Source organism: Bubalus kerabau, chromosome 9 (genome assembly GCF_029407905.1).
Source record: "Bubalus kerabau isolate K-KA32 ecotype Philippines breed swamp buffalo chromosome 9, PCC_UOA_SB_1v2, whole genome shotgun sequence".
Taxonomy (NCBI): domain Eukaryota; kingdom Metazoa; phylum Chordata; class Mammalia; order Artiodactyla; family Bovidae; genus Bubalus; species Bubalus kerabau.
The window spans coordinates 90,144,484-90,167,707 of NC_073632.1; the positions used below are offsets into that span (position 1 = coordinate 90,144,484).

The window sequence follows — 23,224 nt, forward strand, 5'->3', positions numbered from 1 at the left end:
TGCAGATATGTGTGGGATAAAGAAATGCTTTAAGTGATGATTCTGAAAGCATGATTGATGACTGGCTATCTGTAGTCTTGGGAAAATACAAGCTTCAGAATGTTTAAAGTAAAATTAAAGAAGTACAACTACACCAAACACAAATGTAAGGTTTCTTTTTGTAAACCCTTCAACCCAGTGCCCAAGAAAAGGCTTTCATCTTGAAAGATGAAAGAATTAAATTGAAACTAGGACACTGAAGGCTACTACAGAAGCATACATTTATTTGGACATATGGTAGTAATCCACTAAACACATATTTATAATCTATCAGAGAATAACCAGAACAGATTTTCCAGGCAAAGATTCTGTCAGATCAGCTTGTTTTTTATTATGGAAAGGGAAAGATTCTGAGAAGCACATACGCAAATGTTATTTTTATTTATTTCAAAGTTTCTTCAGTATCTCTCTTGAAAATGTATTTCCTTCATCTTTATAAAGAGTTATTCAGGTCCCGTATGCTATAGATTTCAGTGATCAATTTCATTATCCCTGTGCAGTCAAAAAGTTAATTGCACTGGAAAAGACTTTTGCATGCTCTTCAATACAATGAGTATGTAACTGGCTTTCAAAGGAATGTAATGTCTGGTTTGGTTATTGATTAAAGTGTTAAACTATAGATATTGAAGATGCAGGATCAAATAATCTAAAATAAGAGGTCAGGGTGTGTGCATCAGTGTTTTGTACACAAAGACACTCAAGCACTTATTGATTGACTAAAGACTTCTGATTTCTAGCCATTATTTATTTATCTATTTATTTGGGGGATTTAAAAATACTGGAAAGAAATTGCACCAACTGTCAAATATACTTGACAAAATGCTTTGTAACTGGCAGAGAGAATTTTCCGTTAATATCTTCCCTAATAGCTCAGTTGCTAAAGAATCTGCCTGCAATGCAGGAGACCCTGGTTTGATTCTTAGGTCGGGAAGATTTGCTGGAGAAGGGATAGGCTACCCACTCCAGTGTTCTTGGGCTTACCTTGTAGCTCAGCTAGTAAAGAATCCACCTGCAATGGAGGACACCTGGGTTCAATCCCTGGGTTGGGAAGATCTCCTGGAGAAGGGAAAGGCTACCCACTCCAGTATTCTGGCCTAGAGAATTCCATGGACTGTATAGTCCATGGGGTTGCAAAGAGTTGGATATGACTGAGTGACTTTCACTTTCATAATTGAAATTATTTAGTTCTGTTCTGTGCCAGGTAAAATTATTATTTATAAGGGATAGGTAATTACATATTTGGCCTAAAATTAATCAATGTGAACACAGAAAAGTTGGCCCTCAAACAGAACTGGGATCTCATTACAGCACAAGTTTGTAATGTGAGGTCAATCTTAGCACCTGTAGAATGAACAGAAAAGACTTTAAATACAAGAGAGTACAATAAAAATTTAAATTATAAGATTTAAACTTATAATTTAAACTTATTTCTGTATTTATAATTTTCCTAAAAATTATTTCATATCTTGGTTTTATAAGACATAGAATTTTGTTGTTTGAAGAGTTTGTTTTATATTAACCAGTTGACAATGGAACTATAAATAGATTGCAGGACGGTTGGTCTTTTGTGTTTGACTGAATGCAGGTTCTTAGTGTTTTAGAGATATACAGAACTACCATTTTTTTTCTTTTAGCCAAGAATATTGGCTGCTAGACTGTGGCCAATTTTTTAGGAATTAGAGATGAACTAGAAATCAGAGATACGTAGTTGTTCTTCTGAACACATTATGAACTTTTAAACAAGACTTATGATATTGTTGAATATCCACTGCTGAGATCACCTAATGTGATCATTGGGGAAATATTTGCTTTTTTCTAGAACAAGCTATTATTAGCTTTGAGACAGGTTCGGATTTCCTTTCCCAAAAAGGAAATCACTGATCAGTCTGAGAGACAGTAGTTGTGCTTGGTTGATTTGTTTCATACCATTCAGTAAAGCAGTGGTTTTGTTGAAGTGTGGATCATAAGCCAGTGTTATGGTAAAAGTTGTGTATGAAAGGATGTGAAGCCTGGTCAACAGAAGTTTTATGTACCTGGGGTTCCCAAATGAGTCTTCTTTATCTATGGTAAATCTTTAGTCTTTGGAAGCTGTTATGTAACAAAGTTTATGTCTGTCTCCATTAGCCTTGCCTCTCTCATTCTGAAAGGTCATGGACAGTCAAGGTAATTCCAATTCATGCAGTTTAGCTTGTAAGTCCACGTTCATGGTCTGTCTGCTGCAAGAATGAGGAAACACTGATTCCTTGAGTCTTTTGAATTGCTTTTGACTGATTCATCCTTTTAAACCCATGTGGTGTGGGCTTGAGGCTGTATAACTGGGCTTTCTCCAAGGCTCTAACAGGAGCATCTAGCAAATTTGTCTTTTGTTTACATGTCTATTTTCAAAGGCTTTTCTCTTATTTAAATATTCATCACATAAAAATGTATTTCTTAAATAAAGTTTCCTAATTATAAGTTCACAATTTAAGAATCTGAAGGTACTTTGTGTTAAAAACAGAAATTTTTACTGAAACAGACCTTATCTTTGATTCAGAGTATAAATAATGCAATCAATGGTTTTTGACCAATTATTTTCTTTTCACAGTGGACGTGTGTCACTAGATATCAGTCATCCAAAAGCCAAATAGTGTTCTGTCCAAGTAATGTCTTATTGTTTTTCAATATTCTGAGATAAATATTGGTGATATTCTGCTTTCAGTAATTTATTTGACTATGAAAGAAATTAAGACATTAGTAATCCCTCTCAAAATTAGCTTTTTTGGAAAGAAAAATCACATAAGCCTGTTGAATATACTCAATTAGTACCAAAATATATAAAAATCAAGTGGTTATTTTGCTCTTAGTAGTAACTACATCTGGTATGTGTCTTTCTAAACATTTTATATACATATAATTTCTTGTATACCTCTCTTCCTATATAGATAGAAGAAATGAAAAAAGTTACATTTGAATGTGCATGTACACTATACATAAACTATTGAAACTTGCTTAATTTTGCATTATGTCATGGGCATTCTTCTTGAAAGCCTTATACATGCCTTTGTGACATTGAGGTGTATGTTTTAACTTTTGACAAATATTACAAACACATCCTGACTAGTCTAGCTTATTCAAAAGAACTATTTCTTACAGGAAATATATATTCTTTTTATAAAGTGTCAGTCTCTTTCTTAGATGTGAGCATTAGTTCGTTATACAAGATTATTAGGCCAAAGGAGGGTATATAATTTTTCAGACGCATTTCAAATGTTTAAATGTGGTCAGTTTTATCTCTCAACAGGGCTCATTTGGAGGCCAGTGCTGAGAAATGGAACAGATTGCTGACGTCTTTAGAAGAACTGATCAAATGGCTGAATATGAAAGATGAAGAGCTTAAGAAACAGATGCCTATTGGAGGGGATGTCCCAGCCTTACAGCTCCAATATGATCATTGTAAAGTAAGTTGACCACATACAGTGGGTACCTTTCTTTGTTCATTTTTATTTTGTGAAGTAAATATTCCAAACAAAGTAAATATGTTAGTGGAACCAATTATGACGGGATTTTTTTTTTTTCTTCCTCTGTTTCTAATTACTAGTATTTAGGCATCTTATTGAAATTGCATGCCTTGCTCCCTTTTGTTTCAGATTAAGTTTTCTCTTCATATTTAACTGAAGAGTTTTTCAAATGTTGCAGGTATCTAAAGCATAATAGTATTCTTAGCTGATCATGAAATTTATCTATTCCTTATAGATTTTAAATTGTTAATATATTATATTGGGGAAATATTTACTCTAAGTTAATCTTAAATTCAGAAGTTACAGAGTCATAAAGAATTACAAACTATTTTGTTTTATTAAATGAAAGTGGAGAAAAATAAGGACTTGTAGTGAGAAAATAGTATAGATATAAGTCCAAAAGCAAATGAAGACCTTTGTGTTTAAAACTGTTTTATAGGTTTGTGGAGTTTTCTTTCTTTTTTTTTTATCTTAAACTCTTGCATTTTTATTCTGTTCAAATATCTATCTCTATGCAAATTTGTACTTTTGCTTCAAAAAGCAGATATACTGAATATTATCAAGTGACACATTGACTCTTATGTCCTTGAATTATTTAAATTGTTTGTGTCATTAACTTTCCATTCATTTATTTTATATCTCTTCATACCCATTTTCTCATATATCACATATCACCTTGTTTTGTTATATTGTTTTACTCTTCACATGCAACACAAGTTCTTATTCTAAATCTTTACATTTTGCCGTGATGTTAGAACTCTGTTCCCATTTTAAAAAATGACAAACACTAACATATGCTTCTTCTAAAGGAAGATGTCTTCTATGTTATAAGCTGCTTCAATGCAAAATGATAAGATCCTGGAATTTATTTTATTTCAAATGCTTGTGATCAGGTTATTCAAGTTACCATTTGGGTAAATTTTCTCTTTGTACTTGAAAAAAGAATATAGTATAGAAATAGCTCTAAGATTGAGATACAAAGGAAGATACAGTGGGTAATAATAATGATAGAAGATTTAAAATTACTGATTTAAAAAATCAATGTCTCCTTACTTTTTTCAGCTTTGTCTTCTATTGATTATTCATGTACCTATTTTGAGGATTCAGGTGTTAGTGATGAAATGGAATAATACAAAGCTCTTCTAATAGAATTGTTTTGTTAAGGAATAAAATGTGTTTGTGACTGCACTACCATTTTGATTAAAACTGAAATCTTGAGGTAGGAAATGGTTTTTCCTTTGTACAGGTTCATGTTGATTCTAGATTGTAGAACATGTTTTATCATAGTCTACCTTCTAAATTTATCAATGATCCAAAACTATAAATTCTCTCAATATTATATATTATTAATGTTTTGATGAAAGCTTCATATTTTACTTTGGGAACTGAGGCGAAGATGCTATGAAAAATAACTTAGGCAATAGATTTTAGAGTGAAGTTTGTGGGGATGTATCAGTTTGCTAGGTCCACCATAACAAAGTTCCTAAATAGATGTTTTAAGCATCAGACATTTATTTTGTCATATTTCTAGAGTCTAGAAATCTGAAGTCAAGATGCAAGCAGGGTGGGTTTCTTCTGAGGCCCCTCTCCTTGGGTTGTAGATGTCTTCTCCCTGTGTCTTTACATGATGTCCACTTTGTGGGTATCTGTGTCTTAAAACTGGTCAAAGTGCCCTCTTTTTATAAGGACCCCTGTTATACTGGATTAGGGTCCACCCCAATGAATGGCCTTATTTAAATGTGGTTAGCTCTTTAAAAGCCCTGTCTACCGATACTATCACATTCGGAAAAAAGTAACCTTCTTTCCCAACTGCCAAGAGTAATGTTTCTAATTGCCATAACTTATTACAAGGAGGGTGAATCACTGTGTGTTAGTACAAACAAGGCAATATTTAAAGATGTGACACCTACATGTAATATTAGTTTACTTTTCTTACTGAACTTTGTCGGCTATAGACGTAGAATAGTCCAAGTGGAGTAAAACCTCTGCCTTGCCAGTATTCTATCCTCAGTCTTTTCTTAAAATCAAAATCCATTTGGATGTACCTGTGGTAGCTCTATGTTTCAGGCAAGATTTTTCTTTCCTGGGTATTTGGAGATATCTTTTTCCCCCCGCCTTCATATGCTTTTTATCAAGGAAATCGTGTGTGTGTACAACTTAGAATTATCAATTGTTAGGACTGAAAGGAACCCAAGAAATAATTCAGTCCAGTCCCCTTATTTATAAGAAGCATATGATTTCATATCTGAGTTTTCCTTCCTCCTTCCTTCACTTCTAGCAAATACTTGACATTTACTTAGCGTGCGCCTGGCAGTTTGTAGCTCAGTAGTAGAAGGACTGCTGCTGCTGCTGCTAAGTCGCTTCAGTCGTGTCCGACTCTGTGTGACCCCATAGACGGCAGCCCATGAGGCTCCCCCGCCCCTGGGATTCTCCAGGCAAGAACACTGGAGTGGGTTGCCATTTCCTTCTCCAATGCATGAAAGTGAAAAGTGAAAGTGAAGTCACTCAGTTGTGTCCGACCCTCAGCGACCCCATGGACTGCAGCCTACCAGGCTCCTCTGTCCATGGGATTTTCCAGGCAAGAGTTCTGGAGTGGGGTGCCGCACTGGTACAAAAAACAGACATGGGCCTGGCAGGCAGGGAGAACTTACGTTTGTCCTTCTCCACCTTGGAGTTCCTGTGTCTTCTCTGTGCAGTGAGAAATCATTGCCAACAAGGTTTGTAGCTCAGCTGTGAACTGCACATTGCTGTCCCAGATCTCTGGTTGTCTGCCTAATCATCCATTTCTCTAACCCCTTACTTTGGTCCCTTGGTTATAATCTATGCATGTTTTCAGTTCATGTGTACATTTATTACCAATTTTTTTTCTTTAATGGGTTGTAGAGTTCTCTTCAATTATAACATTATGGTATAGCTTTAAACATAACACAAAATAATTTTTAAATTAATTTTTACAGATATGCTTAGCATTAAATTTAGCATTTAGTCTTTTAGTTTTTCCTATTATTACAAACTCGGTAATTTTTTTTTTTTTTTTACCGACTTGCTATTTTAGGTCTTTAATTGTCATAATAAAGTTAAAAAAAATCTTTTTAACTTCAAAGAACTCTTGCCTTTTGACTTATCTAGTTAGGACAATGAAATTCAGCCCTTGTGTGGTTTGATATTAATATTAGGCAAGATATTTTGTTCTCTGAAATGTTCCTTTAGAGAGAGGGGAGACCTTGTATTTGATTTCAAACTCACACTCATTTTATAGGTGGCTATCTGAATTACTTTATTTTAAACCACACAGTACTATTTAGAGAAGTTGAATAAATTTGATATAATCTCTGTGTGCTCAATTAGAATGTCTAGAGATTACTAGGTGGATTTTTTTTAAGTAAAAGACAAAGAAATTTACTCTGATTTGTTAATTATTCCAGGAGATATGATCACATAAATACAAGTCTTGAATGTCATTGCACAGAAGTCTTTTAAAAATCAGTTTGGAAAGTGACACCATATGTTACGTTATGGACAAGACAAAAATACACATCTGCCAGATGCCCCAAATAACCACCTGTGCTGATGTTACACTTAATTAGTACTTAAGTTTTACATTAAAATTTCCAGTGGCATTATTATATACAAAGTGAAAAACAAATCTGTGTCTCAGTACCTTAGGTGGATGTAGAGTCACTACATGCAGAAAATTGTTAGATGACTCAAAAGTTGCTTCCAATAAGGTCAAAATCTGATGTCAAAGATTTATTTGAAGAATTTGGAGAAAATAATTATGGGTAGGCATCTGATGATTTAACCCATATCCTCAGCAGTATATGTATTCAAGTTCACTGAAAACTTTCTTTGGCTCATCTCACTTAGATAGTGGTGTATTATTCTCTATTATGAGACAACTTATGTTGGACCTGACTATATACAGAGTTATTGAACCTAGCACATGGTCTTAGGTAGACCTGGTTTCAGTTACCACCCCCACCTGCCCCCAACATACACACACCAGCCCTGTAATCCCAGCTTTGGGGCATATTGTCTAATCATCACTATATATGACCACTTAGCAGGGTACACATAGTAAGTAAAGCAACAGATGTTGGAGTTATTCTTTAAACTAGGACTTAAGCTTATATTTTATAGTATATTTTTAATATTAGTTGCTCTGTGTCTGCATTTTGTATTTTTCCTTAGATTCATTATGTTTGAGTGCTCTAAGTTTTAATATCATAACCTATACTTATTGTTTTAGCCTATTGGTGCCTTAAGCAAACTTAGACTCCTCAAAAAAATGGATGAAGCCATTGAAACAACAATATTTTTGAGAATTTATATGGGATAAGCAAAACTAATACAATTATGTAAAGTTTAAAAAAAAAAAAGATATGAACTTAGAAAACGGAAGGTGATTTATTTCTTGTTCATAATAAATGAAACAACTTATCATGGAAAAGCCAAACCCATAAAACTAATGTGCATACACTGCATTTAATCAACTTATTTAAGAGTAATAGGCAAATTATATATGTTTAACTATGAATCTAATTACCTTGAAAGGCAATATTTGAGTGTTTGTAAATAAAAGAACACAAATATATAAAATATGCATTATTTTATATTTACATCTCCTTACCCTGGGTCCAGTCTACTTTCAATGTTGCAGATGGTAAGAGACTTGCTTTTCTCAGATGTATGTATTCAGTCACCCCTGATACAAAGAGGCTGATTTATGGAAACTCATATATTCTCAAAGTTTTCTGAGTCCCACATATATTTTTATACTCCAGTACTTTACATGTATATCAGTGATTTAATGACACTTTTTCATAACTGTTCTTTGATAATGGCAGTGCCAGTCACTTCATCATCCATCCTTCTTCCATCCATCCATCCATCCATCCATCCATCCATCTATCTACCTCCACTATTCACAGAATGACTTATATTTTGAAACTGATACTAAATATACAGAGGGCAGTAAGACACAGCCACTACTTCAGTAATATATTTCAGTTATTCTTATACCTAAATGCTCTATGCTTATGACTGTATCCAGAAGAAATATACATTTAAATATTTAGGTGATGGCTCTGAGACTTCAGTTAGAATGATACTGTAAGGTCATATTTCAAAGCACCTCATCCGCTCAAATGCCTAACAATTACAGATAAAATGTAAAAAACAGAAAAATCAAACATGGCCAAATTGGGCTCCAAAATACAACAAACATTCTGTAGATCAGAAACAATGCAGAAAAGCAAGGAAGCTAGTAGGGTTGATGCTTCTGGAAAAATGTAGCAGTCCTAGGCAATGAGCAAGCAGAAAGCCCCCATAGCAAAGGCTTGGCTCAACAATCTGTCTTATACAGGGAAATGTGTGACTCATGGATTGGCATCTTTTCCTTCTGTTATGTAAATGTCCCAGGAACTGATATTATGAAACATCAATATATTTTGAACCCTTAATTAAATATCTATACTTTCTTGGATGTTTTAACCAGTGACTTAGAACACTGATAGATTTTCAGCAATAATTCTAATAAATACTTTGTTCAATGTTTTAACAGCCCATCATAGGCCAACTTGTTAAATCATAATCATAAGTCAAAGTGCCTTGATGGTAAAGTGTTTGGCTTGGCACCCGGTCCACAGTAAATGTTCAGTAAATGGTGGCTGGTCTCATCTCCCATAACTGCTGAGAATCTGTCTTGATAGTTTTGATTATTTTTATTTTGTTTAAAACTGTCATAGGCTATATGGGTTGTTTTAGCTAGTTAAATAAAACCATATTAATATCTGTTATTTACTGTCCAGCAGAACTAGCTGTTACATTAAGCAGAAATCATGCTCTCAACTTTTTAGGTTTCTGTTTGGTAAATAATACAATCATATTATCTTTTTTCCTCATGTAGGTACAAATTTAATACCCTTAAATGTTGAAATAAATTACTACTATAAAATGTATAATATTTCTAATGACTTTTAGAATAAATTGACAAAGTTTAATTTTTCTACTTAGTATAATTTTAAAAGTTTTTTGGGAAATAAAGTCCCTTATATGTAGCTTCACTTTCAAAAGTGTGAGATTATTGTTCAATCAGCAATTACTTAGAAAGCACATATAATATATATAGCATTCATTTGTAATGTTATGAAATTACTTCAGTCAGATACTTGAAGATTGTATAAAATTGCAGATTCAGTTTTTACTATTTGCACTTCATTTTCATAACAATGTATATACTAAGTTATATAGGGGCAGTTATCGGAGCTCTAATGCTCTTTCTGCAATATAATGCATGCTTGATTTTAGAGAAGGAAATCACCAAGAATAATTGAAAGTGTATGATTCAGGTGCAAGATATTATGAGTTTTTCCATTCCTTCAGGGCTACTCTGTCCTTTGCTTAATTCAATTTAATTCCTATATTCAAACCTCGTTATATAAAAATCAGGACATTTGGGCCTTAAACTGAATTGCCAAGATATATTTGCAAGTTTACTCATTAAAATAACAAATTTGAACATTTTGTTTAAAACGGAAACATGCCACCTTTAAATTTAGAGAGTGTGTGTGTGTGTGTGTGGTTATTCTCCCTATTAAATATGTTATTCTCCCTGCTACTCTTTGCCTGAAAACCTGTAATTTCAAGGTTTTTCCGTGTTCTAATGTTCAGTTCAGTTCAGTTCAGTTCTGTCGCTCAATCGTGTCCGACTCTTTGTGACTCCATGAATCGCAGCATGCCAGGCCTCCCTGTCCATCACCAACTCCCGGAGTTCACTGAGACTCATGTCCATCGAGTTGGTGATGCCATCCAGCCATCTCATCCTCTGTCATCGCCTTCTCCTCCTGCCCTCAATCCCTCCCAGCATCAGAGTCTTTTCCACTGAGTCAACTCTTTGCATGAGGTGGCCAAAGTACTGGAGTTCAGCTTCAGCATCAGTCCTTCCAAAGAACACCCAGGGCTGATCTCCTCTAGAATGGACTGGTTGGATCTCCTTGCAGTCCAAGGGACTCTCAAGAGTCTTCTCCAACACCACAGTTCAAAAGCATCAATTCTTCGGCACTCAGCCTTCTTCACAGTTCAACTCTTACATCCATACATTACTACTGGAAAAACCGTAGCCTTGACTAGACGGACTTTTGTTGGCAAAGTAATGTCTCTGCTTTTGCATATGCTATCTAGGTTGGTCATAACTTTTATTCCAAGGAGTAAGCGTCTTTGAATTTCATGGCTGCAGTCACCATCTGCAGTGATTTTGGAGCCCAGAAAAATAAAGTCTGACACTGTTTCCACTGTTTCCCCATCTATTTCCCATGAAGTGATGGGACCAGATGCCATAATCTTCGTTTTCTGAATGTTGAGCTTTAAGCCAACTTTTTCACTCTCCTCTTTCACTTTCATCAAGAGGCTTTTGAGTTCCTCTTCACTTTCTGCCATAAGGGTGGTGTCATCTACATATCTGAGGATATTGATATTTCTCCCGGCAGTCTTGATTCCAGCTTGTGCTTCCTCCAGCCCAGCGTTTCTCATGATATACTCTGCATAGAAGTTAAATAATCAGGGTGACAATATACAGCGTTGACGTATTCCTTTTCCTATTTGGAACCAGTCTGTTGTTCCATGTCCAGTTCTAACTGTTGCTTCCTGACCTGCATACAGATTTCTCAAGAGGCCTGTCAGGTGGTCTGGTATTCCCATGTCTTTCAGAATTTTCCACAGTTTATTGTGATCTACACAGTCAAAGGCTTTGGCATAGTCAATAAAGCAGAAGTAGATGTTTTTCTTTTTTGATGATCCAGCAGATGTTGGCAATTTGATCTCTGGTTCCTCTGTTATAATGTTACCTAATGTGAAAAGTCAGTCTTTTTCTAAAATTGATTAAATTATTTCCCAAGTTCCCCTTCAGCCTTTGCCACCTGTGTTGACTTCCTTCTTATCAAAAACACAGCCATCTAAGGTCTGTAAACTAAGCCTGTGTGAAAGACCTAAAAAGCAACAGTTCTATAAGTGAGTCTGCACCTACCTACCCATTCAGCTGACTGCAGTTGACTTGCCTCCCAAGCCTGACATGGGTATTGAGAACCTCACCCCAAAGGGCCATAGAATATCTAAGTTTAGAGGGAAAGGCAAGGCAGCCTAATAATTATCACTGCCTAGTGGTGAAATTGAAGAGTGGACAACAGATGTAGGCAAGTTGAGGTCCATGAAACCAAGCCATATGATTCTCCCTTTCATTCAGCCCTTTCCCAATGAACTGCCTCTGGTCATATTTAGCTGAGAGATAGTTTCATTTATCGCACAGTTCATTTATTCGTTCAGGAAACTTCCAAGTTGCACCTGATGTTTGCTACATTCCTTGCTAGGTGCTGAGCATGCATCAGTTCCTAAGACTGTTTTTGCTGTCACAGACTTCATCATCTAAGAACAGAAACAGGCTCAAAAACAAGCGACTACAGTAGATATCAAAATCACTGTGATGTGAGTATGTATACACAGCCAGGAAGATACAGATGAATCAAGGCTGTTTGTACTTGAGAAGATTGGAAAAGCTCCATAGAACAAGTATGTAGCTTTTGAGCTGGAAAGAGACTTTGGAATAAAAATTCACTAAAGAGGGTTATCAAAACTCCTGGAGGGAAAATCCTCAAAACTGGCCATGACTTGGTGTGACTTGGAGTATGCAACAGAGCAAGAGATGTTGCTCATTCTCTTTCTGATTATATTTAGAACAAGGCTGAAGGAGAAAGAGAATACAAGTTCAGGACCTAATATCGTGCCTTGTAATAATAAACACTAAATGTATTTGCTAGATGAAGGGATACATTTATATATGCGCATATTTTTTAAATGTAGGAAAGACTACTGTTTTATTACTGTGAGAAGCTTGAGGATTCCTGTCTTAGTTTTAGCATTCATACTTAGTCTTCTGATTCAAGCATCATTTTTTATGTCAATGGGGTAGAACCAAAATGAATTTATATATTAAATGTTCATTCAGAGATGTTAACCAAAACTCTTAAAGCACTATGGAGATTCTTTAAAAAAAAAAAAAAAAAATTTGTCTGCATACCAATGAGAAGTAAGCTTGTTTTCTTTGCCTTTTTTCATGTAGTTTTATTAGTGCTATCAAATTTAATGACTCTTCTGCCCTTTTTTGCTGTCATACTATAATGACTTCAGATCCATATATGCTGATTTAGCTTTGAAAGCAAGTTGGGGAGAAAAGTAAATTACGTTCTAACAGATTCTCCTTATGTTTGTCTCATTTTTTTTTTTCTGCTTGCATTCTCTAGTAAGCAGTTAAGTGCTTTTCTGAAACCAGAAGCTCAGAAAGCCTGCTGTACCAGCAATACTTGTATTTACTATAGTTCAGATGCCTTCTGTCGTGGGTGTGTGTCCCATATAGTCACCATCACACAAGGTTCTGTTCTTTGAAGGGCTCTGCACTTGATTTAATGCTCTGCTGCCTCCATCTTGAAATTCTTAGTAATATTTGGAAAAGGGGCCTTGCAACTTCACTTTACACTGGGCTCTGCAAATTTTATAGCCAGAGCTGCTTGCATCCAAAAGAAAAACAGTGTGTGTTTTGACATACATAAAGCAGCACTTTTACAAGAACAAAAGCCTCTTAAACTTACCGCAAGCATCTTTTTTCTCAAGTAAGCCACCCTGAGCCCCGACTCTTGAGTCATATGTCCCTCATCGTAACTTATGTCGCTGTTTGTTAATGTTGGCTGACTTGTGACATTTTTGGTCCTCTCTTTCCTGTTGGCTCACTAACAGTACTTCTGTCTCTCTACCTGGCTCCTAAGATACTACTATATCATGATTTTCTTTTCACCTTACTTGTAGCTCCTTCTCAATTTCCTTTGCTAGTTGCTCCTTCTTCCCTCAGCCTTCTAACATTGAGATGCATTGTGGTTCAGGCCATGCCAGCTTCTCTATATTCATTCCTTCCTGAACTCCTGATGAGTTCATTCATTTGTCTGACCTCCTGATGAGTTTTACGTGTCATCTATATGGTCACTCTCAAATTTATATGTTTTCATACCATCTCCATCTGGGAATCTAATAGACATCTCCAAATTAGTATGTCCGAGCTGAATTCCTGAACCTGCCCCTCAAAACTTGATCTAACCAGTCTCTCTCATTTCAGTTGATAGAATCCTATTCTGACTGCTGGTAAAAAAAAATAATCACCTTCAATCATGCCTTTCTTGCGAACTCAGTCTGTTACTCTTGTTGGAAATCTTGTTGGCTGTATGTTCAGAACATAGAATTTGAATCTGTCTACTTCTTACCAGCTGTTCAGAGCTACAAGTACACTTCTGTTGTTCTCAGCACAACAGCCAGAGTATTCATATTCAAATAAATCAGAAGTCTATAGTGACTTCCTGTCTCATTCAGAATGAAAGCTACAGTTCTCATAATGGTCTCCAAAACCCTGCATGATCTGACCTACCTCCCACTCACACCTTGCTCATCTCATTTTACTATTTTTTCTCTTATATGCTGATTTCAGCCATGCTGTGCCTTCAGTCACAGCACCATGCTGACTTCTATGCCTGGAATGCCTTTTCCCTGATATTTATGTGGTTAATTCTCCACTGCTTTCAAATGTTTGCTCTATGGCACCTTCTTTTTTTTTTTAATTTATTTATTTTAATTAGAGGCTAATTACTTTACAATATTGTATTGGCTTTGCCATACATCAACATGAATCTGCCACGAGTGTACACGTATTCCCCATCCTGAACCCCCCTCCCACCTCCCTCCCCATACCATCCCTCTGGGTCATCTCAGTGCACCAGCCCCAAGCATCCTGTATCCTGCATCAAACCTGGACTGGTGATTCGTTTTTTATATGATATTATACATGTTTCAATGCCATTCTCCCAAATCATGCCCCTGCCTCCCACAGAGTCAAAAGATTGTTTTATACATCTGTGTCTCTTTTGCTGTCTCGCATACAGGGTTATTGTTACTATCTTTCTAAATTCTATATATATGCGTTAGTATACTGTATTGGTGTTTTTCTTTCTGGCTTACTTCACTCTGTATAATCGGCTCCAGTTTCAACCACCTCATTAGAACTGATTCAAATGTATTCTTTTTAATGGCTGAGTAATACTCCATTGTGTATATGTACCACAGCTTTCTTATCCATTCATCTGCTGATGGACATCTAGGTTGCTTCCATATCCTGGCTATTATAAACAGTGCTGGGATGAACATTGGGGTACACGTGTCTCTTTCAATTCTGGTTTCCTCAGTGTGTATGCCCAGCAGTGGGATTGTTGGGTCATATGGCAGTTCTATTTCCAGTTTTTTAAGGAATCTCCACACTGTTCTCCATAGTGGCTGTACTAGTTTGCATTCCCACCAACAGTGTAAGAGGGTTCCCTTTTCTCCACATCCTCTCCAGCATTTATTGCTTGTAGACTTTTGGATCACAGCCATTCTGACTGGCGTGAAATGGTACCTCATAGTGGTTTTGATTTGCATTTCTCCTATAATGAGTGGTGTTGAGCATCTTTTCATGTTATAGCACCTTCTTAATGAAGCCTACTTAGACTTCTCTACTTGAATTGTAATTCCCATTGCAATACTCCTAAACTCTCTAATTCTCTTCTGCTTTTCTCTTTTTCCATAGCATTTATAATCACCCAATTACTCATTTTCTATTGTGTCTTTGTCTACTTCTAGCACTTTAGATGCTAAGTCAATATTTGTTGAATGTTGAGTGAATGAAAATACCCAAAAATAAAGGTCCTTTGATATGAATGTTCCTTTTTCCTCTTTATCTCTCTATAATCCCTTTTTTTCAAAAAAGAAATACATTTTGAAGATATTTCCACTTTATATAGCTGAATCTTTAATAAAGGTAATAGCTGGCAGAAATGTAATCAACAATCTTTCTTCAAGAGCTGGAAATAACATGGTTGAAATTTTAAGAAAATTTATCAATACCATTATACTTCTTTATGCCTTAATATTGTAGTCAGTTAAGAGGTTACCTTCTTCCTGTCTTAATACTGCCAACATTATTCAAAACAAGAGTGGGAAAGATTTTTTTATGAGGGGAAAGGATTTGGAATATCTTTGATTGTTGAGGTAGATTTTAAAATATAGCTTGTTATTTACCCTCTTGTGCTGAGTACCACTAGATTCTCCCAGTGCTTGAGCTTCACTATTGTGTAGAAATTTGACACCTTAAAAGAGAACAGATTGGTGGCTGTCAGAAGTGAGGGAAGAGATTGGCAGAAACAGGTGAAGGCAGTCAAAAGATACAGACTTCTGGTTATAAGATAAATAAATTTGGGGGATATAACGTACAGCTTGATGGCTATAAGAACATTTTTCTTAAAAGATTTTGTTCCTCTTTATTGCTGAGTAGTGGCAGAAAGTGAAGAGGAACTAAAAAGCTTCTTGATGAAAGTGAAAGTGGAGAGTGAAAAAGTTGTCTTAAAGCTCAACATTCAGAAAACGAAGATCATGGCATCCGGTCCCATCACTTCATGGGAAACAGATGGGGAAACAGTGGAAACAGTGTCAGACTTTATTTTTCTGGGCTCCAAAATCACTGCAGATGGTGACTGCAGCCATGAAATTCAAAGATGCGTACTCCTTGGAAGGAAAGTTGTGACCAACCTAGATAGCATATTCAAAAGCAGAGACATTACTTTGCCAACAAAAGTCCGTCTAGTCAAGGCTATGGTTTTTCCTGTGGTCATGTATGGATGTGAGAGTTGGACTGTGAAGAAGGCTGAGCACTGAAGAATTGATGCTTTTGAACTGTGGTGTTGGAGAAGACTCTTGAGAGTCCCTTGGACTGCAAGGAGATCCAACCAGTCCATTCTGAAGGAGATCAGCCCCGGGATTTCTTTGGAAGGAATGATGCTGAAGCTGAAACTCCAGTACTTTGGTCACCTCATGCAAAGAGTTGACTCATTGGAGAAGACTCTGATGCTGAGAGGGATTGGGGGCAGGAGGGGAAGGGGATGACAGAGGATGAGATGGCTGGATTGCATCACTGACTTGATGGACGTGAGTCTGAGTGAACTCCGGGAGTTGGTGATGGACAGGGAGGCCTGGCGTGCTGCGATTCATGGGGTTGCAAAGAGTCGGACACGACTGAAGGACTGAACTGAACTGAACTGAGTGTTCCATTATATAGACATACCATTTTTCTGCCCATTCTGCAGTAGATGGAGGATATTTGAGTTTTTTCCAATTTGAAACAATTGTGAATAAAATTGCTATAAACATTGAAAGAAAAAAAAAAGCTAGATGAGTTAAGATCCCTACCAATCATAGGGAGTGGCATAAACATGTGGAATCTCTCATTTGGTAACTATGTTGTCATGTATTAATTTTATAAGTAACTCTAGCTTCAGAGATGTCCTGAATTGCATTTTACAAGTAAATCTAGATTCTCATTGATGTAAAACATAATGGAAAAGTTTTATGATCACTATAGATATGAAAAGTTTGCTTCTAAAACACATTTGAAATTCTTAATAATGCTGTTCAAAAATTGTAATTTGTTCCATTATAGATGAACTTGATTCCTTTTGGCAGTCTTTTCTTAAAAGCATAATTTTTAATGGAAAATAATTTATTACATATCTTATAAAATAAAGAGCAAAATATTAGCCATAATTTTACTACTGTAATACAACCATTTTCATTTTGGGTTATTTTATTTTTACATGTTCTCCTTTCACACAGTTTTAATAGGGTCCATAGTTTTTTTCCTGTCTTTTTCACTGAGATACATGCTATACCTATTTCTTCACATTGCTATGCAGTCATTTTCACAATCATTTTTCAAGGTTATTTCCTTAATGATCCCTAGTGTAGCTGTAGTGTCGTGAATCTAAATATTTCCCACGTATTAGATATTTAAGTTGCTTTCATTTGTTAAATCATAAATAATGTTGTATTGAAAACTTTTGTGTTTGTAGCTCTTTCTGGATCATTTTCTTAGGATATAGTCCCGAAGGTGAAATTCTTGTTTCACACAATATGATCATAGTAATGACTCTTGATAGATGGCCAACTTACTACTATCCACATGATTGAACCAATTTTCTGCTTCCACCAACACATGGAAGTAAAGTTTCATGGAAATCTTGCTTGTGATTTTTCATTTTTGTCCCCGTTGCTTGTACATCTTGTATCGTTAGAATTAAAATGCTGGTGTTCCATGTCAGCATGGGAATTTAGAAGGTTGTTTTAGGATGTCTGGCTTAAGTTCTCTTCCAAAAAGAAGGAGGAGGACAAGCTGGTGGCTGTGTTTGACTTTGTTGCTTCTAGAAGGACGGGAAAAAAGTCTCCATTTGTTGGACTGAACAGTTGAAGAAATTTGATATTTCTACCAAGTTAGGATGAGTGATGTAACCTGGCTAACCATTTTTACCACCACAGAGGTTTACATTGCTGTTTTATTCTGAAACAAGTGGTTCACAAATAGACACTACAATTGTTTGCCTTCTAAGACTCTGAAGTGACGTAAGAGTCGTGTGTGTGTGTGTGTGTGTGTGTTAGTCGCTCAGTTGTCTGACTGTTTGCGATCCTATGGACTGTAGTCCACCAGGCTCCTCCATCCATGGAATTCTCAAGGCAAGAATACTAGTACTTCCCCCATGAATAATAGTGAATAAAGTTGAAGAAAGAAACTTGGTCTTGGAGAAGAGCTGAGATTTATGGGTAGGACTGTAGATTGGCCTGGTGGCTCAGATGATAAAGAGTCCGCCTGCAATGCAGGAGACCTGGGTTCAATACCTGGTTGGAAAGATCCCCTGGAGAAGGGAATGGCTACCCACTGCAGTATTCTTGCCTGGAGAATTCCACGGACAGAGGAGCCTGGCAGGCTACAGTCCACAGGGTCACAAAGAGTCGAATACAACTGAAGCGACTTAGAGACATACAGACACATACAGACAGTGTGGGTGATTAATGCCTTTAGATTAAAGAGAGGAGGGGGAGAGTTGTTATTTATAGAGGAGGGGATGCTGCCAGGATTTAGTTCACACCCACAGGTTTGTCATTCTTGTCCCTCTTCTCAGTCTAGTGTGACCAAGTTGCCAGTTGAGGACAGAGAAGATGGCGGGATTTCCCTTCTCCCTCTAGGTTCGCTCAGACTCTGTGTTCATATTAAGGAGCTTGCAGGATCCTGTCCTCATCCATGTCAGTGGTACCAGAAACAACTGATAAAACTGCTGTTTCCTTGGCAGTGATTCAGCATTCCCAGTGAGTGATGCCTCTTTCATGATGAAAATGAAGAGCAGTTGATTGATTCATGAGGCTTTCTAACTTAAGCCACACGGGTCACTTCTTTATACCACCTTATCCCTTAATCCCCTGCCTTCCCACAAACTAATAGCAGGTGGGGAGAAATGTTCCCCGACCATTCAGAAGGATCATTGAGAATCTCTCTTTAGGCATTTAAAGTTGAGTAAGAAGCAATTGATTTACTCAGCTGCCAGATACTCATGGGAAAACAGCCGGAGCCACTGAAGAGAAGTGGGAGGAAAGGAGAGCTCCGCTGAACGGGTGTTGGGTTCATAGAAATTACTGAAGATGAAAACTCTGGGATTTTAGTAGTTAAATTCTGATATGCACATCAGGTCTTCATCCATCTGTTGTTCTGGGGCTTCATTTTCTTTAAATGAGCATACAGAAGCTACCTAATAGGAAAACAATGAGAGACTAAATTATCTTACCGGTTTATTCTGTTTTCTTGAATTGCTTTCCCCCTAATTACATTTAATCTGATTCCAATTTCTTTTTCAGTGCAAAGTTTACACATTTTTGAGAAGGTTGCTTGTAACTGCCTCTGCCTCCCCACTCCTTGTTGTTTTCTCAGTGCCCGTGTATACATCTCTAAAGATTGGTGGCACCAACATGTTCTCACTTGCACTGTGTTCTCTTCAGACTCTAAGTTCCTTAAGAGTTTGGATCATGGGCTTGTTAACTGCTGTCCTCTCTTGTTGCCTGGCATATTTCTTTATAGATTTGTGCTCGTGCTAAGTCGCTCAGTCATGTCGGACTCTTTGCAACCCCATGGACTGTAGCCCACCAGGCTTCTCTGTCCATGGAATTTTTTCCAGGCAAGAATACTGGAGAGGATTGTCATTTCCTCCTCCAGGAGATCTTCCTGACCCAGGGTTTGAACCCACGTCTCCTGTGGCTCCTGCATTGCAGGTGGATTCTTTACCATTGAGCCATCAGGGAAGCCCTTCTTTGTAGACTATGTGAATGTAATATATGTCTTGAAATTTTAATGTTGGTGGAAATGTTTGTTGGAAAATTCTATTGTACATTCCCATGCCACCTTGGGATGGCAGAGAAGTTGAATGTTTTCTTATGGGCATGGGACAGTCCTTGTGCCCTCCATTTATTTTTGACTTGAGGTAGCTGAGTCTCTCTTGCCTGGAAAATCCTATGGATGGAGGAGCCTGGAAGGCTGCAGTCCATGGGGTCACACAGAGTCAGACACGACTGAAGGGACTTAGCAGCAGCAGGAGCATACGATATAATTTCAATTGTATAATTTAAATTGACTGAGCGACTTCACTTTCACTTCACTTTCATGCATTGGAGAAAGAAATGGCAACTCACTCCAGTGTTTTTGCCTGGATGATCCCAGGATGGGTGAACCTGATGGGCTGCTGTCTATGGGGTCGCACAGAGTCGGAGGTGACTGAAGGGAGCATACAATATAATTTCAATTGTATAATTTAAAATATAATTTCAATTGTATTTTTTGAATTTATTCCATATCTTTCTCTTATTACAGCTGATCGTGGTCTATTGCTTTTAAGCCCAAGCTTCATTTTACACATGTTTTTCTGGGAGGGGATTAGGGTCTTTCTGCCTATGTACTAGAATAGAAAATGCATAAGCTTTGTGATATGGAGAACTGTTAGGCTGATAGCCAAGCCTGAGTCAGCAACATAGCCAGATTCTGTTATATGATTTTAAAAACAATTTAAAATTCAGTTCCTCCACTATACCTGCCATATTTCAAGGGCATACCAAATAGCCATACATGACTAGTGTTGCCTTATTGGCCTGCATAGTTTTAGAACATTTCCATCATTGTAGAAAGTTTTGTTGGACAGAGCTATTCTAAAGCTAATACCTTGAAAGATCTTGCAGGTTTCATTCTGCCCTCTGGGAACACCAATCATTATGTTGAAGAAGGCTGATCCAGCCTATTGGGCAGTTAGAGATCACATAGAGGGAAACCATGGTGTTCTAGCCAATAGCCAGCAGTAATTCCAGACATGTGAGTGAGACCATCTTGGACTTCCAATCCCATTCAAGCCCCAGATGTTTACAGCCCCATGAGCAATTCTCTATGACAGCAGCAGAAGAGCTGGTCAAATTAGCAATCCATAGACTCATGACAAATAAGTTGTCATTGTTTTAAGTTAGTCCATTTAGATGAATTTGATATGATAGTAATAACAGGTGCTACTTTCAACCTAATGACTGCATCAGTTTTGGAACTGTTACCCTATGCATTTACCTCATGAATTAGGATGCGGAAAAAATAAGCAAGATGAAGTAAGCTTATATCACTTCTTTCAGTGAGATAAGTTCTTTGGTTAGAGAGAGAAAAGGATATTTGTTATTAATAAAACAATGACCAACAGCAAAGTGAAATACTACTTAATCACTGAGTTACTAGATTATCTATATACTTATTAAATGATAACAGAAAATTAACTTTGCAGCCAAAATTATTTACCAGTAATTTTAAAGGTAGATCATTCAAATAATCCAGAGCTAACTGGAATCCAATAATTATTCCGTTTTAAGATAGTCAGAGTCTGGGGGCTCTGGTGTATTTTACTTTGTCAGAATTTAAAATTTAATTCTGAAATCATGCCTTCTTTTATTCTTTGTTCCCCAAGCATTTATTGGGGAAATAAATGGATATATATATATATATATATATATATATATTTATATAGGATATATGTGAATTGAAAGTCACTCAGTCATGTCTGACTCTTTGCGACCCCATGGACTATGCAGTCCATGGAATTCTCCAGGCCAGAATACTGGAGTGGGTAGCCTTCCCCTTCTCCAGGGGATCTTCCCAACCCAGGGATCAAACCCAGGTCTCCTGCATTGCAGGCTTATTCTTTACCAGTTGAGCCACAAGGAAAGCCCAATAATATATTAAGTATGCTATTTACCCCATTAAATTTTAATAAAGTATTTTATGTAGGCTTCCCTGATAGCTCAGCCGGTAAAGAATCCACCTGCAATGCAGGAGACCCCAGTTCGATTCCTGGGTTGGAAAGTTCCCCTGGAGAAGGGATAGGCTACCCACTCCAGTATTCTTGGGCTTCCCCAGTGGCTTAGATGGTAAATAATCTGCCTGCAATACAGGAGACCTGGGTTCCATCCCTGGGTAGAAGATCCCCTGGAGGAGGGCATGGCAACCCACTCTAGTATTCTTGCCTGGGGAATTCCCATAGACAGAGTAGCATGTTGGGCTATGAGGTCACAAATAGTCGGACATGACTGAGGAACTAAGCGTGCATGTGCACACACACATACATACATACATACATACATATATATATTCTGTATATATCTAGACAGGCACTGAGAATTTTGAATAATTAAGAGGTGAGCCTCACCTGGAAGAAATAACAGTATAATGGAGGGGAGAGATGCAATGGAGGGGAGAGATATATGAGGATGAGCTGTCCCTGGAAATGCTGCAGTGGGAACATACTTAATATACAGGATGAGCAATTACCTTGCAGATGGGTGGGAATGGAGGTTCATAAATAAAGAGATTACCTAGGGGACTATTTTGGGGGAAAGAACATAATTATTTTATTTTAATAACTTCATTGAGAAATTATTCACATAGCATTAAAATTCACTCTATTAAAGTGAGCAATTTAGTTGTTGTTCAGCTGCTAAGTCTTTCTGACCCTTTGCAACCCCATGAACTTCAGCATGCTAGGCTTCCCTGTCCTTCACTATCTCCCAGAGTTTGCTCAAACTCATGTCTATTGAGTTGGTGATGTCATACAACCATCTCATTCTCTGTCATACCCTTCTCCTCCTGCCCTTAATCTTTCCCGGCATTAAGGTCTTTTCTTTTCTTTTTTTTTTTTTTTTGGCTCTTTGTTTGTTTTATTTTTTTTATTTTTATTTTTTTTAAATTTTATTTTATTTTTAAACTTAACATAACTGTATTAGATTTCATTCCAATGAGTATTCAGGGTTGATTAGGATTGACTGGTTTGATCTCCTTGTTGTCCAAGGAATTCTCAAGAGTCTTCTCCAGCACCACAGTTGGAGAACATCAGTTCTTCAGTGCTCAGACTTCTTTTTGGTCCAACTCTTGCATCTGTATATGACTGCTAAAAAGATCATACCTTTGACTATATGGACCATTGTCAGCAAAGTGATGTCTGCTTTTTAATACCCTGTCTGGGTTTGTCATAATTTTTCTTGCAAGGAGCAAGTGTCTTTTAGTTTCATGGCTGTAGTCACCATTCACAGTGATTTTGGAGCCCAAGAAAATAGAATCTGCCACTGTTTCTGTTTTATCCCCATCTGTTTGCCATGAAGTGAGGGGACCAGATGGTCAGTGGCTGTTAGTACATTCAGAGTTGTACAGTCATCACCACTCTCTAATTTTAGAA

General features: G+C 36.9%; 1 protein-coding gene across 10 annotated transcripts in view; it reads left to right on the plus strand.

The window, feature by feature from the left end:
• The window catches only part of UTRN (utrophin), a 565,993-nt gene that overhangs the window by 401,292 nt on the left and 141,477 nt on the right, over positions 1-23,224 (plus strand). For all 10 annotated transcript variants that reach the window (XM_055535865.1, XM_055535867.1, XM_055535866.1 and 7 more), the window contains one exon: positions 3,320-3,476. In XM_055535865.1, the coding sequence (XP_055391840.1) occupies positions 3,320-3,476 (157 nt within the window). The remainder of the gene's footprint in view (positions 1-3,319; positions 3,477-23,224) is intronic.